This window comes from Oncorhynchus tshawytscha, linkage group LG09, assembly GCF_018296145.1.
Source record: "Oncorhynchus tshawytscha isolate Ot180627B linkage group LG09, Otsh_v2.0, whole genome shotgun sequence".
NCBI lineage: Eukaryota > Metazoa > Chordata > Actinopteri > Salmoniformes > Salmonidae > Oncorhynchus > Oncorhynchus tshawytscha.
In genome coordinates this window covers 80,097,389-80,113,356 of record NC_056437.1, presented here as the reverse complement: position 1 = coordinate 80,113,356, position 15,968 = coordinate 80,097,389, and the positions used below count along the sequence as shown (strand labels likewise).

The 15,968-nt window shown below is 43.0% G+C and overlaps 1 protein-coding gene across 4 annotated transcripts in view; it reads left to right on the top strand.

Annotated features, from left to right (window-relative positions):
* The window catches only part of plppr2a (phospholipid phosphatase related 2a), a 71,036-nt gene that overhangs the window by 12,299 nt on the left and 42,769 nt on the right, over nucleotides 1-15,968 (top strand). For 3 of the 4 annotated variants that reach the window (XM_042327607.1, XM_042327606.1, XM_042327608.1), the window contains exon 3: nucleotides 7,370-7,558. In XM_042327607.1, coding sequence (XP_042183541.1) covers nucleotides 7,370-7,558 — 189 coding nt within the window. Of the gene's footprint in view, nucleotides 1-6,903; nucleotides 7,559-15,968 lie in introns of those variants that run through there. The other variant, XM_042327609.1, reaches the window with a different exon arrangement.

The following is a 15,968-nucleotide window of genomic DNA, read 5'->3' as shown; positions in this document are numbered from 1 at the left end:
GGGATCTCAGACGATATGAAAGAGAAGTGGGTGATTGCTGTCACTGTAGCCAGCTGTCAATCAATCTTCTGTGAATGTGGTCTCTTAGTATCACTTTGTCAAAGTTCCCCACCCTTTTAGTGTTTCATTTATAATACCTATTTTTGGGATTAAATGTGTTTCAAAACATAGAATATGTGGAAACACCTTAAGCAGTTGGCTGCATAACTTTCTGCACTCCCCTTTCTCACTCAGTAGATTTCCATACACCCAGTTCTAATATGGTTAATATGTCTCAGGATATTTCAACATTTCAAATTAGAACCCAACATCGTAGACTGCAGCTTTAACTGCTATTCCTGTGTAATTTATATTTATGAAGGGTTTATAAATGTAAAGGTTGTATAAGCCTTCACATAATTTGCAGCTGAGTGTGTCTACACTCGTAAGAAGCAGGTACTGTGATATGTGCTGTAGCATTAATGTATGTGTAATGTGAGTACAGGGTCTCCTCCCTGGTCCCACACTATGCAGGGGTGTGGATCTGACTGAATATTTACACCCAGTGATTCATGCCCCCCTGTGTGTTGATCTCTGGGTCTGTTTACCAGCCATTTACAACCCAGTGTACAGCCCCACCCATCCTCACATAGTGTACGACAGAGGCATCACTGGGACAAAAGAAGAGTTATACTGAAAATAGGGTGAGGGGGATTTCATGACAAGAGGGGGAAATCAGAGGCTAAGATAAGAGTTACATGGAAAAGAAAGAGTGGTTGGGAGAGGGAGTGAAGATTGAAAAGCAGAAACAGAGAGAAAGAGATATTTAAAGAAGGAGCCCTAGAGATGTTTTCTGGAGGACGATCTAAGCTCAGCTCACATCTCTCTTTTGTACCCATTCTACTCTCCCCCTCCTCCACTCTTTCACACAGATTGGTCATCGCTCTCTTCCTCTCTCGCTCTTACTCTCTCTCCCTCTCCATCTCTCTCTCTCTTTTTCACACACATACACCCACACACACACACACCATGAAAGCATGCCAAACTACCAACCTCTCCATGCTACAGTACCTCTCATATGCCAGTTTCACTCTCCTCCCTCTCTCTTCACTCACCCCCTCTCAACCTTTCTCTTTTCCCCTCCACTCCCCCGCCATCCCTTCCTCTCTTTCCTCCCTCCATCCTTGTACACCTCTTCCTCTGCTTTCCTTTCTTCCTCCCACCACTGGGATCTGTACGGCCAAAACAATGTACAGTGAGACATACTTCTTGTTAATTTAATCTCCCATCTCATCCATCTATTTTACCTCCTCCATCTCTGTTATTTTGCTCTCTCATGCTTTCATGCTCTCTCTCTGTCTCTCTGTCTCTCTCTCTGTCTCTCTCTCTCGCTGTCTCTCTCTCTCTGTTCCTCTCTTTTGTCTCTGTCTGTTTCTCTCTCACACTCACACTCTCTTACACTCTCTCACACACGTTTCTATTGACTATTTTCTTGCGCTGTCAAATAGTCACATGATCAGCTTCTGGCTGGCAGAATGAGCAAAACATATTACCTCTAATGTTGCTAGCTATTCGACATGTGAGTCTGAAAGATGTTGAGATGGATCTTATGAAAGAAATGAAGAGAAAGAGAGAGAAAAGGATTGAAGAAAATTACACATATATTTTTCTTCAACAAAGCTATCTCCATTCCAGCCTCACTAATCTCCCATTCAGCTCACCTGTTTGTCTGGCACAGGCCTGAGATCAGGATAGACCACAGCCCTGCCAACTCTACTGTAGTCTGTAGCTGAGCTATAATTAACACTGACCTGCTGTCAGCTGCATGGATGGCAACATCTACCTAGGAGAGATTTGTTTGTTGACACACAATAAGAGTATAGTAAGTTTTATGTAATGAGGGCAGCACCAACTCCTTAGACTGAGGATGCCAGTGACAACTCTCTCTGTGTTGTTGCATCATGTCTTATAGTGTGGAGGGCAGGAGTGATCTCTCTTCTCCACATGCATTGGTCAGTACCCTGGAGAGGGTAGTGTGTTTTTAAAGGTTACACAACGTCCATTTGAGCCCCCCTCCCAGCCCACTTTACAGTCAGTTACAGAGGAGCCTCCATGCTCAACATGCGATTCAGCACACACCAACACACACACAAACACTTGTATGCACATTGGGTAAGGTAAGCAAGTTGAAGGGAATTTTCTTTAATCTACACACTTAGTGAATCATAAAATCATCTGTTATTGTGCCATCTACCCTCACCGTTGGACCTGGTCCTTAGTGAATGTTATTTTTGTGACTGTGGAAGGGGGAGAGAGGGGACTTCTGCTGCTACCACCACCACCCCTAGTCCTGCACCTGTTCCCTGCATTCCCCCTCCTCTCTCCCCATGTCTCCTGTCATGTCTGGGCGGTTCAGTGTAGCGTGTGTGATGGCAGTAGAGTGGAAGGCTGTTGGGGGCTCTTAATGTACAGCATGTGTTTGACGTGGGCCCTTGTGCCCAGCTCTCCATCTGAACCCGCACACCCCACCCAGCAAAACACAAAACTGCTCTTTCAGAGTACACTGCTTTAGCAGCACAAAGGGACATGGCTGTTCCTCCTGAGAAAAACATACTGTACGTTGAGACAAAGCTATGTACAAATATTTCAGCTGACCCTGTGTTAGAGTATGGTGGTCAGTGATAGTGAGCATCACGCTACACAGTCTTGTCCACTCAGCATGGGAGTCCATCTGCAAAGTTGTCTTCTCAGTGGGGGGTGAGGTCTGTCAGCAGAGCTTGGAGTGATGGAGTAAGGTTAGACCGTGTACTGTAAGATGGAGGGAGAGAATGCATCATACATGGAGGCAGAGAAAAGCACGTTGAAAAGCAAACGGCATCTCTACAGATGTAGGATCTTAATTTCCTCACTCTTTTTGTTGCTGAGAATTTTTCTGCCCAGCAGGAAATTAAGACTTGCAAAGTGTATTTGAGTTTTAAAAAGGCTTCTAAAGTTTGTCATTTCCACTTAGAAATGTCAGAATGGATTTTCTCTCACGAAAAATGCATCAACCCCTACAAAAATGTCCACATAATGATTCACATTTTCTGTTGCTGCAGGATTATTTTCCTGCTGCAGAAAACAGACTCAAATTAAGATCCTACATATGGAATCCCCCATAACATTCACAAATCATCATTTAACATACATGACATAGGTTGTTTACAGGCCTGCTTACACATGAATGGCAGGCACACAGGTCAGGAATAGTATATTATGTACTCTTTAGGGAGATACACTGTGTACATTAGGAACATTAGGAACACCTGCTCTTTCCATGACATACTGTAGACTGACCAGGTGAATCCAGGTGAAAGCTATGATCCCTTATCGATGTCACTTGTTAAACCCACTTTAATCAGTGTAGATGAAGGGGAGGAGACAGGCTACAGAAGGATTTTTAAGCCTTGAGACATGAATTGTGTGTGTGTGCCATTCAGAGGGTGAATGGGCAAGACAAAATATGTAAGTGCCTTTGAACCAGGCAGGTGCCAGGCGTGCCAGTTTGAGTGTGTCAAGAACTGCAGTGCTGCTGGGTTTTTCACTCTCAACCGTTTCTCGTGTGTACCAAGAATGGTCCACCACCCAAATAACATCCAGCCAACTTGACACAACTGTGGGAAGCACAACTTGGTGTCAAAATGAGCCAGCATCCCTGTGGAACTCTTTCGACACCTTGTAGAGTCCATGGCCCAACGAATCAAGGCTTTCTGAGAACAAAAGGAGGTGCGACTCAGTATTAGTAAGGTGTTCCTAATGTTTTGTACATTCAGTGTCAACAGCGTGCCCTTACCAACCCAGTCTTGATCTGAGATCTGAGTTCTTGTGTCAGTATTATAGGGAACATGGATTACAATATTTTTTTTAATGAAAGGGACAAAAGAAAAGATTTAGGATTACACCCAAGGATTAGGATTAGGATGTGGAGTTAGGATTATGATAAATGTTTTATCTGGAAGCTTGGGGTGAGAGTGATGGCGTATTCCCTGAGTTTAGTGGCTTAGTCTAAATGGTGTCTTCAAGTACTTTGTCTTTCTGGTCTGTCCTGAACTTGTAAACACAGATGTACAGCTATGAAATATTCACCAGAGTTAAAACATTCCATGTTAGAGAACAGCTGGGAAAATACGAGTGGAGGAGACGTGGAGAACAATAAACCCTAAGGGGAGACTGAGGGGAGAAAGAGCGAAAGATCGTTTTAGGAGGTGAATCAGGGGTTTGAGAGAGGCGAAGGTAAAGGTTAAGATTTGAGGAAAATGAAGAAAGACAGGACATAAAATGTGACATGTTGAAAGGAAAAGATATACACACAATGTGAAATTCCTAATGTCATACTTAAGCAAGGAGGTGGAACAGTAATTTCAGAAAAGGGCAAAATTGCTTCCTGTCTGTGTCATTTTGAATACTGGTGCTGTGAGGATGTGTATGACAGGCCAGCCTTTGCTGCAAAGGTGAACAGCAGGGTAACTGTGTTCAGCAGTGTTGGTGTCACGACTGCTACTCAAACTGTGGTCATTGAAGGTAATGACAATTATCTCCCCCTGTGTTTGAGTGCTAACAATGCAAGATCCAGAGCAAGAAAGTATCTCTCTGCGAGGGATGCAGGTAATTTTGAAACGATTCCACCACAAACAACACATAACAGCGCTAGAACAACACTAAAGTGGGACTAGCGAGCACAATAACTCCCCACAAAACATCTGATCAGGAGAACATAGTTGTATAACTGTATAACCACAGTCAGGATGCCTGAGCGAATGTCCACTTGCTTAGGCTCGGAAACAGAATCGTTTCAAATGTATTGCTTTTAAACTATTCAGTTGAAAATTTCTTTGATTCGATTTTTTTTTTTTTTTACTATTCTGCCCCTTTTAAAGGATTTTTTTCATACTGGTTGATATTAAAAGGGACCGGCCCACATTGTAAACAGTCCTGCCATGTTTCACATTGTGACCATCACAGGTTAGGAATTATGACTGACCAGGGATTGGTTGACATGAGTTCTGACAGCAGCACAGCTGGACCAGTCAGATACAAGCACATTGGTGTGCGTGAGAGAGAGATATACTGTAGACAGTGATAGAGTGTGAGAGAGGGAGGACGAGAGAGACAGAGAGAGAGAGAAGCAGAGGGAGGTTGAGGAGGTGTCAGGGTGTAAATAATGTGTCTGAACATCACCAGTCCAACGAGTCAGATGAAAGTGAGACTGGCACAAAAAACAACAAACCCACAACTGGATTTGGACAAGAGGCCACCTAAATGAGAATAATGTCCTCACTACTGTTACTGTGTCTTATTGAACAATGTACTGCTAATAACACAATGCCATACATTTTCTCAGATGTCTTCCAAATGCATTACTGTGAGATGGACAGTTCTCAGAATGTAATGATTCAAATCCAACCCAGATCCCTCCCAGATCATATGTAAAATAATGGTACGGGGAAATGATATGACTCACTTCTACTTCAAAATATCTATGTTTCTCTCCAGGCTGTTGGGGATAAAGATACACAAAGAGAGAATCACATTAGCTTGGAATGTGATAAATCAGGGGCTTTTGGTATCATTGTTGATAAGATAATGTTGTATCTGGAATAGCCTACATTATTGCAGATGTGTTACTTAAACATAAACCTACTCCGCATACTCATTGTCAGGATAGAACATACAGTATAATTTAATATAACGCCAATTATAAAGTATATGTTTAGCTCTTATGTATCTTTCAGTGATGCTGCTGGTCATCATTAGTTCTTCATTACTCTTACAATGATCTCCCTTGATGTCACGTCCTGACCTTAGAGATCTTTTATTCTCTATTTTGGTTAGGTCGGGGTGTGACTACGGTGGGCATTCTAGTTTCTTTATTTCTAGGTTGGCCTGGTATGGTTCCCAATCAGAGGCAGCTGTCTATCGTTGTCTCTGATTGGGGATCATACTTAGGCAGCCTTTTCCCACCTGTTTGGTGTGGGATCTTGTTTGTGTATAGTTGCCTTGAGCACTGCATAGCTTCACATTCATTCCTTTCTTCTTTTTTTGCCAGTTCACGTTAAATAAAGATGATGAACCCAAACCACGCTGCACCTCGGTCCGATTCTTACAACAACGTTCGTGACACTTGAATCATTCTGAATGAGAACAATATACCTCCACACTTTATGCATTCATAAATCCTGCTGAGAGGAAATGAAATTGCACAATATTGTGAACTCGTCTCTACCGTTATATTCTTCACCATGACAACCGCTCATGGCATAACATGTCTCTCTCTCAAGGGAGGGTAGAGAGAGTGAAGACAAAAAATATATAAATATCTGAGTACCCTAGTGTGTGTGTGTCGCAGATGTCGGCAGTGTCTATGGTCAGAGGGAGATGGAGCACAGATAATATCCTAAGGGAGTGTGAAGCTGAAACATGTCCCCTCACCCAGCACCATGTCCCTAGCTAAGTGGAAGGAAAGGGCTATTACTATCCCTTCACTTCCCTGATAAACGAGGCCATACAGCTAAGATTTCTTGTGGGTATTTGAGTTACAAAGTCAGATGCAGCTCCATTCCACCGTACAGTGTATATTCCATGTGAAACAAAAAGTCATGTAAAAGTATATTTTGGTCTATTCAACATGTGGGAAAATATTACATGTAGACACCATTTTCATATATATTTTTTAAACTGTAGGACGACTTGCTATTGAGTTGATATCTCAGTAGTGTATTATTATCTCTATCCATGGATCTGCCTATATAAGAAAAACCCTGGAATCAGACTTTGAACACGTCACAGGAGATGTCAGCTCATATAACTGGTTTGGAGGATGCTTATGATCACATTCACACTACTCTTCATACACAGCATCCCAAAATAACCCACCGCTCCTCCGTAGTAGACTCAGGCGCGCCGGCACCGATACCAGCAAGCAGTTCTCCCTCTCCCTCACACTCTTTTCACCCTCCTCACTCCCAGTCTCTCTTTCGCTCTCTGATATTCTTTGTTTTCTCTCTTCATGTTGCAGAAGAATTCTATTTATTCTGTCTTTATTCCATCTTCCTCCTCTCCCCTGTAGATGCTCCCTTCTCTCGCTCTCTCTTCCTCCAGCTTTCTCTCTCTCTCTCTCTCTCTCTCTCTCTCGTACTCTACTCTCTCTCTGTCTCCCGCTGCACTGGTCAGGCTTACAGTAGGTGCTCTCTGCCTCTATTGATCTCTTCACCGGACCTCTCTCTCGCTCCCATCACTCCTATGCCTCTCTCTGTGGATGAGGGGAACCGGGACTTGACTCTCCCTCCTTCCTCTCCTCCGCCACCTCCTCCTCCTCTTCTTGCCTAACGCAGGGATCATGTTCTATTTCCAGCTGGTGATCATGGCAGGGACGGTTCTCCTGGCGTACTACTTTGAGTACACAGACACGTTCCCCGTGCACATCCAGGGCTTCTTCTGCTACGACAAGACGTTCTCCAAGCCCTACCCCGGCCCGGATGAAACCAGCAAGATACCCCCACTGCTGGTCTACTCACTGGTTACAGGCATCCCCTGCTTCACGGTAAGACCATGTGGTTAATCCTGTGTGTGTGTGTGTGTGTGTGGGGGGTGGGTGTGGGGGGTGAGAGAGCATGAGTGCATGTATGTGTGGTATTCCAAGGGGGTGGGTTTGAGTACCTGGATGTGTTTTGTATGTTTACCCGATCCTATGTGTTTGTTTGTGTCTCGGAGGAGAGGGGCTATGGTTCTGTATATTACCATTCATCATTTGTCTGAACGTTGGATCCGGTCTGTCATTTGGTGAGTGAAAGCATCTCCAGTGCATCTCTGCTTTATGACAGACATGGTGAACAGATTGGTGAGCCACGTGAAGCCCCCTCCCTCCATTTCAGAGCCTGTTACAGAAAGGTGTGTGTGTGTGTGTGTGTGTGTGTGGTCAGCCAGGGAGGAGAGCTCAGGCTTGTGGAGAAAGCTGTGAATGGACAGATATAAATAGATATTGGGTGAATATAGTCACACCACGTAAAGATGTAATGGAAACAGAGTCGGAGAAACAATTGGCGAGAGAGTGAGAAAACAGAACATGGAAACAGCAACGTTTTAGAGGCTGTGAGGGTGATAAGGTCAGTGGGTTTCATTTGAAAGTAATAGACAGAAAGGTCAATTGAATGGAGATGTGAGAAGATGAGACAATAAAGAGAGACAAAGAACCACAAAGATGGTGGATAGAAAAGAGATGGTAATGTGGATGGAAGGGTACCAATGTTGTGGAGCTGTCAGTGTGAGAGATTCAGTGGGCGTAAAACATGGAGCACCTGGCACTGAACAACACAGGCCAAACCTGCTTCCGTGTTTCAGACAACAGACAATACCGGCCTTAGCTGAAAACCACCACAATAAAATACCACAACAGCTTTAAAGTGCATTAACCAAGATTTGACCTGGGTCAAGCTTCATTTCACTGCATCAGAGCACAGCCAAAACCTGACCTAACCTTAACTGACAGGGGCCAAACACGTAACCAGTGGGCAGGCATATTCATAACACCTCCCGCCTATAGTTCCTCTGTCATTTTGTTGTTGACTCTAGTCTAGAGACATTTGATCCCTTTTCCCAACAGCTACAGTACAGTGCACCAGTCAGTCCTTTACCTTTGCTTGTTGGCCAGTGTATTTGGGTCAGAGCCAGTTCTCCAGGGCTAGTAGTTGGCACTATCCTCCTCACTCATCTTCCCAGGGGTCCCCTCTTTCCTAATTAAAGTAGTCAGTTATCCTTTGACATCTCAGCTCTGCATTAGGCGCCAGTCCCCTGCTTAGAGGCCTAACTGTATCCACACAGACCAAAGAGGGTTTGGCCACTTTCACGCCACGTCTGTGACTTTTCAGTTGCCGCTTGTTGATAATTGACCCCTTTCCTCAGAATGCTGCATTATGTATGAAGTACTACTCTATGATGGCCCTGTACAGTGATCCGGTCACAGATCTCATAGCTGTTTTATGTTCAACACCGTGTTGGAACTTTGTCCCGAGTGTCTGTGGTGGTCACCAGTCCAGTGGTTAGACCTAGTATTTGTAGAAATGACATCGTGATGATGTAGTGTCAGTATCCAGTGGGCTCTACTAGAAAAGGTTTGTAAGTGATCTAGGAAAAAGTGCGAAAAACAATTGTGATGATGAATGGGCAGCAGTTGATATCACGCTGAGGTAATGACAGGATCCTCTACACCAGTGTTATCCCGCTGAGGTAAAGACAGGAACCTCTACACCAGTGTTATCACGCTGAGGTAAAGACAGGAACCTCTACACCAGTGTTATCACACTGAGGTAATGACAGGATCCTCCACACCAGTGTTATCACGCTGAGGTAAAGACAGGAACCTCTACACCAGTGTTATCACACTGAGGTAATGACAGGATCCTCCACACCAGTGTTATCACGCTGAGGTAATGATAGGAACCTCTACACCAGTGTTATCACACTGAGATAATGACAGGATCCTCTATACCAGTGTTATCACGCTGAGGTAATTTATTTCGATTTTTTTATTTAACTAGGCAAGTCAGTTAAACCTTTTTGGGATAGTGGGCAGCATTTTCACTTTTGGATGAATAGCGTGCCCAGAGTGAACTGCCTCTTACTCTGTTCCAGATGCTAATATATGCATATTATTATTAGTATTGGATAGAAAACACTCTGAAGTTTCTAAAACTGTTTGGATGATGTCTGTGAGTATAACAGAACTCATATGTCAGAACTCATATGTCAACCTAAGAAAAATCCAACCAGGAAGTGGGAAATCTGAGGTTTGTAGTTTTTCAAAGCTTGGCCTACCAAATACACCGTGTCTATGGGGTCAAGCTGCACTTCCTAAGGCTTCCACTAGATGTCAACCGTCTTTAGAAACTTGTTTCAGGCTTCTGCTATAAAGGAGGGGGGAATGGGAGCTGAATGAATCATGAGTCTGGCAGAGTGTCTCAGGCTCGTGATGCGTGGTCCCGACAGAGTTAGCTCTCGTTCCAGTGCTTTTCTTCAGAAAATGGAATTCTCCGGTTGATGATTTATGTTAAAAACATCCTAAAGATTGATTCCATACATCGTTTTACTTGTTTCTACGACCTGTAATGGAACTTTTAGAGTTTTCATCTGGACATAGTGCTCGCGCCTCATGAAGATGGATTACTGGGCTGAACAACAAGAAGTGAACAACAAGTGGCTATTTGGACATAAATGATGGACTTTGAAACTTTATGGAACAAATCAGCCATTTATTGTCAAACTGGGATTCCTGGGAGTGCCTTCTGATGAAGATCATCAAAGGTAAGTGAATATTTATAATGTTATTTCTGACTTCTGTTGACTCCAACATGGCGGATATTTCTTTGGCTGGATTGGGCTCTGAGCGCCGTACTCAGATTATGCTTTTTCCGTAAAGTTTAAAAAAAAATCTGACACAGAGGTTGCATTAAGGAGAAGTCTATCTTTAATTCTGTGAATAACACTTGTATCTTTTATCAATGTTTATTATGAGTATTTCTGCAAAATCACCGGATGTTTTGGAATCAAAGCTGAGATTTTTGGATATAAATATGCACATTATCGGAAGCAAAACCATACATGTAATTGTGTAACATGATGTCCTATGAGTGTCATCTGATGACAATTATCAAAGGTTAGTGATTAATTTTCTGCTTTTTGTGACTCCTATCTTTGGCTGGAAAAATGGCTGTGTTTTTTTGACTTGGCTCTGACCTAACATAATCATATGTTGTGCTTTCGCTGTAAAGACTTTTTGAAATTGGACACGATGGGTAGATAAACTTGTTAATCTTTCATTTGCTGTATTGGACTTGTTAATGTGTGAAAGTTACATATTTCCCAAAAATATTTTTGAATTTCGCGCACTGCCTTTTCAGCGGAATGTTCAAAATACAAATTCTTATTTTACAATGACTGCCTACCCCGGCCAAACCTTACCCTCACCCAAATGACACTGGGCCAATTGTGCCTGGGATTGAACCAGGGTCTGTAGTGACGCCTCTAGCACTACAGTGCAGTGCCTTAGACCACTGCGCCACTCAGGATGACAGTATGCTCTACACCAGTGTTTTCCAACTCCAACAGTACACATTTGTGATATAGCCCTTTGACAAACACATCTCATTCAATTAATCTAGGGCTTGATGATCAATTGGCAAGTTGAATCAAGTATGCTTGTCAAGGGTTGCAATAAAAATGTGTACTGTTGGGTGTACTGGAGGACCAGGGTTGGGAAACTCTGCTTTACACAGAAGCAGAGCTGATTCCCTGCAGGGAGCCAGACCCCATGGAGTTTACATTCAGCTGGAGTGACGTCATTCTGATGCTGGCTTTTGATTCAATGTTATCTCAAAAACACTGCTTTTGTGTTTGTGTGTGTGTGTTTGTGTGTGTGTGTGTGCATGTGTGTGTGTGCATGTGCGTGTGTGTGTGTGTGTGTGTGTGTGTGTCAACTGAATTATTCCAGAAAAACAAGTGAACTTTAAAAAGACAGCTGCATTTATTTATTTATTAATGCATTCCATCCAGTAGGATACTGTGGGCTTTTACCCCAAGGCTGTTGCTGCATTTGCAGTTACTCTGGCCCCCGCTCCACACGCAGATCGTCACACACATGCAAGCAAGTGCATGCACACACACTTGAGTTTGGTTTATTTGTAGGGAATCTTAGAAGTAGGTCTGAGGCTTAATTACATTTTACATTTTAGTCAATTGGCAACTTACAGTTAGTGCATTCATCTTAAGATAGATAGGTGGGACAATCACATATCACGGGCATAAAAATTAACACTTTCCTCAATAACGTAGCTATTTGTAGAGTCAGAGCTAGAAAGGCGGGGTCAACTGCTGTTTATGTTTTTTATTTAGTTTTTGGGGGGGGCAGGGTCGAGGTGAGGAGGATGATTATTTAAGAAAATGTTTGAAGAGGCAGGGTTTCGAATGTTTTCGAAAGATGTGCAGGGACTCTGCTGTCCTAGCTTCATGGGAAAGCTGGTTCCACCATTGGGGTGCCAGGACAGAGAAGAGCTTGGACTGGGCTGAGCGGGAGCTGCCCCCCGTAGGGGCGGGAGGGCCAAGAGACCTGAGGTGGCTTGGATTGGGGTGTAGGGTTTGAGCACAGCCTAAAGGTAGGGAGGGGCAGTTTCTCGTGCTTGTCCGTGGGTAAGCACCATGGTCTTGTAGGGGATGCGAGCTATGACTGGAAGCCAGTGGCGTGTGCAGAGGAGCGGGCTGACCTGAGAGAACATGTCTTATAGTAGATTCTATCTGACAGTTGATGAGTGTGTGTATGTGTGTGTCCACATTGTCATGCAGAGATGTAGTGAGATCTAACGCATCATCCCCAAGAGTCATTTATCAATTCCCCCCCATCAAAATTTCTGCCTAGATAAAGAGATGGATCCTCTGCTTAACCTGCCCTCTCACTTCAGCCTTAATGGACTACCACTTGGCCTACCAAACCTGCTCACCAGAGAATACTTTTCCAGCATGTACTGTATTGTAGCCTATGAGAGAAATACTGAATCTGGGGTGAATCCCAATACTCTACTGTGGCAAATCATCCTCTTCTACTCCAACAGTTATCTGAGAGGACAGAACAGATGGAAACGATGTGCTTAGTGCCCATTATGTGTGTCTCATTGAGGAGAAGCTGAATCTAACAGGAACCTGAGGAATTCACACTAGCAGTCCTTGGTTTTGCTAGCAAATAGGCTCATACCATTGCACGTCTGCCCATCCAGTCTCTTCGTATCAGGAAAGGGTAATGGGGATGACAGGTAGCCCTAATGGAAGAGAAGCGAGAGTTTTGGGACTAATCCGTCTGTGTTTAAAATAGACTAGAGCAGGGATAGTCATCTAGATTCAGCCATGGGCAATGTTTTTTTCTTGAGTGGATGGTCGTGGGGTTGGAACATAATTACAAATAATTTGTAGACTACAAATTAACTGCAAGAAGCCCAAACAGAATTAATATTTGACTAAAACATAATAATTTCATCAAACCTTACTTACATGTTTATACGATCACGTGCCTGTCTGTTATTCTTGGGAATACTTGGAACAGATTTCCGAAATTAAAATCACTTGGAGCTGATTTCCTGGTGTTTATACAGTATTTTATGTCCAACAATGAAAATGATAAATAATACAAATTTAATAAAAAAACATACTTTTTATTTGTCAGAAAATGGCCCAAATTGGCACAGGCTTGCCAGTTGGGGAAACCTGGATAAGAGTTACCAGTTACCATTCCCATGTCATTTCTTATCTATACCCTTACTTTAGTGACATCAATGTAATACGGGATTGTGTGAGTAAGATGTCATCTAAGATTAGCGTCTCTTAACAGTTAGCCTTTAGAAATGGAGGTAGATGCCAGCTCTATCTGTTAAGGTTTTCTTCTTCCTCTGAAGAGGAGGTGTAGCAGGGATCGGACCAAAATGCAGCGTGGTTATCTTCATACATCTTTAATAAAGATAATGACAAATACAATACAAAACAACAAACGTAAAAAACCTAAACAGCCTTATCTGGTGCAAACAAACACAGAGACAGGAACAATCACCCAGAAAACACTCAAAGAATATGGCTGCCTAAATATGGTTCCCAATCAGAGACAACGATAAACACCTGCCTCTGATTGAGAACCACTCTAGGCAACCATAGACTTACCTTGACAACTCTACTATACCACAATGCCATAACCTACAAAAACCCCAAGACAAAACACACCACATAAATAACCCATGTCACACCCTGGCCTGACCAAAATAATAAAGAAAACACAAAATACTAAGACCAGGGCGTGACACTATCGGTGAGCTCTAGAACTGCTTGCTCAGTACAGTTCCATCAGGCCAAGTCGAAGTGAGATCTCATGCACATGATCCAACTTTTCTGTCTGCCCGTTGGAAGGAGAAGAGGACCAAAATGCAGCGTGGTAAGTGTTCGTCATATTTTAATAGAAAAACTGAACACTACACAAAATAACAACGAAGATAAAACGAAACAGTTCTGCCAGGTGAACAGACACTAAACAGAAATTAAACACCCACAACCAAAATGGGGAAAACAGGCTAGCTAAGTATGATTCTCAATCAGAGACAACGAACAACACCTGCCTCTGATTGAGAACCATACTAGGCCAAACAGATAGAAAAAAGAACAGACTACCCACCCCAACTCGCCCTGACCAACCTAACGCAAAGACATAAAAAAGGAACCAAGGTCAGAACATGACACTGGAGATCTGGTGCATACCACTCGCACCTCTCCCTTAGGCTCAATGCCCACATTTGCCCGGCACAGGCGGAGCACAGGAATAGGACGCACTGCACCCTCCCAGCACGCAGAGCCGGCGCAGGATACCCTGGGCCGAAACGACGTACCGGAGACCAGACACGCTGAGCCGGCACAACAAGAAGGTGTTTTCTCTCCTGTGTCTCCCTGCTGCTCAGAGGCTGGGAGGGGAGGGGTGGGGGTGGGGTAGATCAGCTTTAATATTGCAAGTTAAAAAAGACAGCTGCATTTATTTATTTATTAATGCATTCCATCCAGTAGTGTCATGTTCTGATCTTGGTTCCTTTTTTATGTCTTTGTATTTGACCTCAGACTGAGGATTAAGGTTCACCTTCCAACAGGACAACGACCCTAAGAATACAGCCAAGACAACGCAGGAGTGGCTTTGGGACGAGTATCTGAATGTCCTTGAGTGGCCCAGCCAGAGCCCGGACTTGAACCCGATCGAACATCTCCGGAGAGTCCTGAAAATAGCAGTGCAGTAACTCTCCCCATCCAACCTGACAGAGCTTGAGAGGATCTGCAGAGAAGAATGGGAGAAACTCCCCAAATACAGGTGTGCAAAGCTTGTAGCGTCATACCCAAGAAGACTATGCTGTAATCACTACCAAAGGTGCTTCAACAAAGTACTGAGTAAAGGGTCTGAATTCTTATGTAAATGTGATAAAAAATAAATCATGCATTAACAAATGTCTAAAAACCTACCTTTTCTTTGTGAAAATGGGGTATCAAGCAATTTGATCCATTTTAGAATAAGGCTGTAACGTAACAAAAAGAGAAAGGGTCTGAATACTTTCCGAAGGCATTGTATATGCATTTTACAGACACAGTATATTTTGCAATAGTTTTTTTGTTCGTTTTTAGTACCATCCTTCAGCTATCCTTCCATCTATCTCTGAACACCATACAGTTTTGATATTTCTATTTGCCACATTTTTCCATTGTGCTGTTTCACAAAAATGTTGACCCTTTCGATTCTCATAGTTTCTACAGATAGTAAATTAAAGATAAACATTTTTGCTGAGGGTATTACTATATTGATCTACTGACTGACTTTTAAATCACCCAGCAGTGCTATTTGCAGAGTTAGCTCCAGGTATTGCAATTAATCAGCCATTTCTGAACCTGCAACCAAAAACAAGCTACATATGGACAGTCTCTTCACAGCAAAATTTGCAGAGCTGGGCTGGTTGTATCCCCCATATACAGTTGAAGTCAGAAGTTTACTTACACTTAGGTTGGAATCTTTAAAAGTAGTTTTTCAACCACTCTACAAATTTCTTGTTAACAAACTATAGTTTTGGCAAGTCGGTTAGAACACCTACTTTGTGCATGACACAAGTCACTTTTCCAACAATTGTTTACAGACAGATTATTTCACTTATAAATCATTGTATCACAATTCCACTGGGTCAGAAGTTTACATACACTAAGTTGCCTGTGCCTTTAAACAGCTTGGAAAATTCCAGAAAATGATGTCATGGCTTTAGAAGCTTCTGATAGGCTAATTGACATAATTTGAGTCAATTGCAGGTGTACCTGTTGATGTATTTCAAGGCCTACCTTCAACCTCAGTGCCTCTTTGCTTGACATCATGGGAAAATCAGCCAAGACCTCAGAAAAGAACTGTAGAC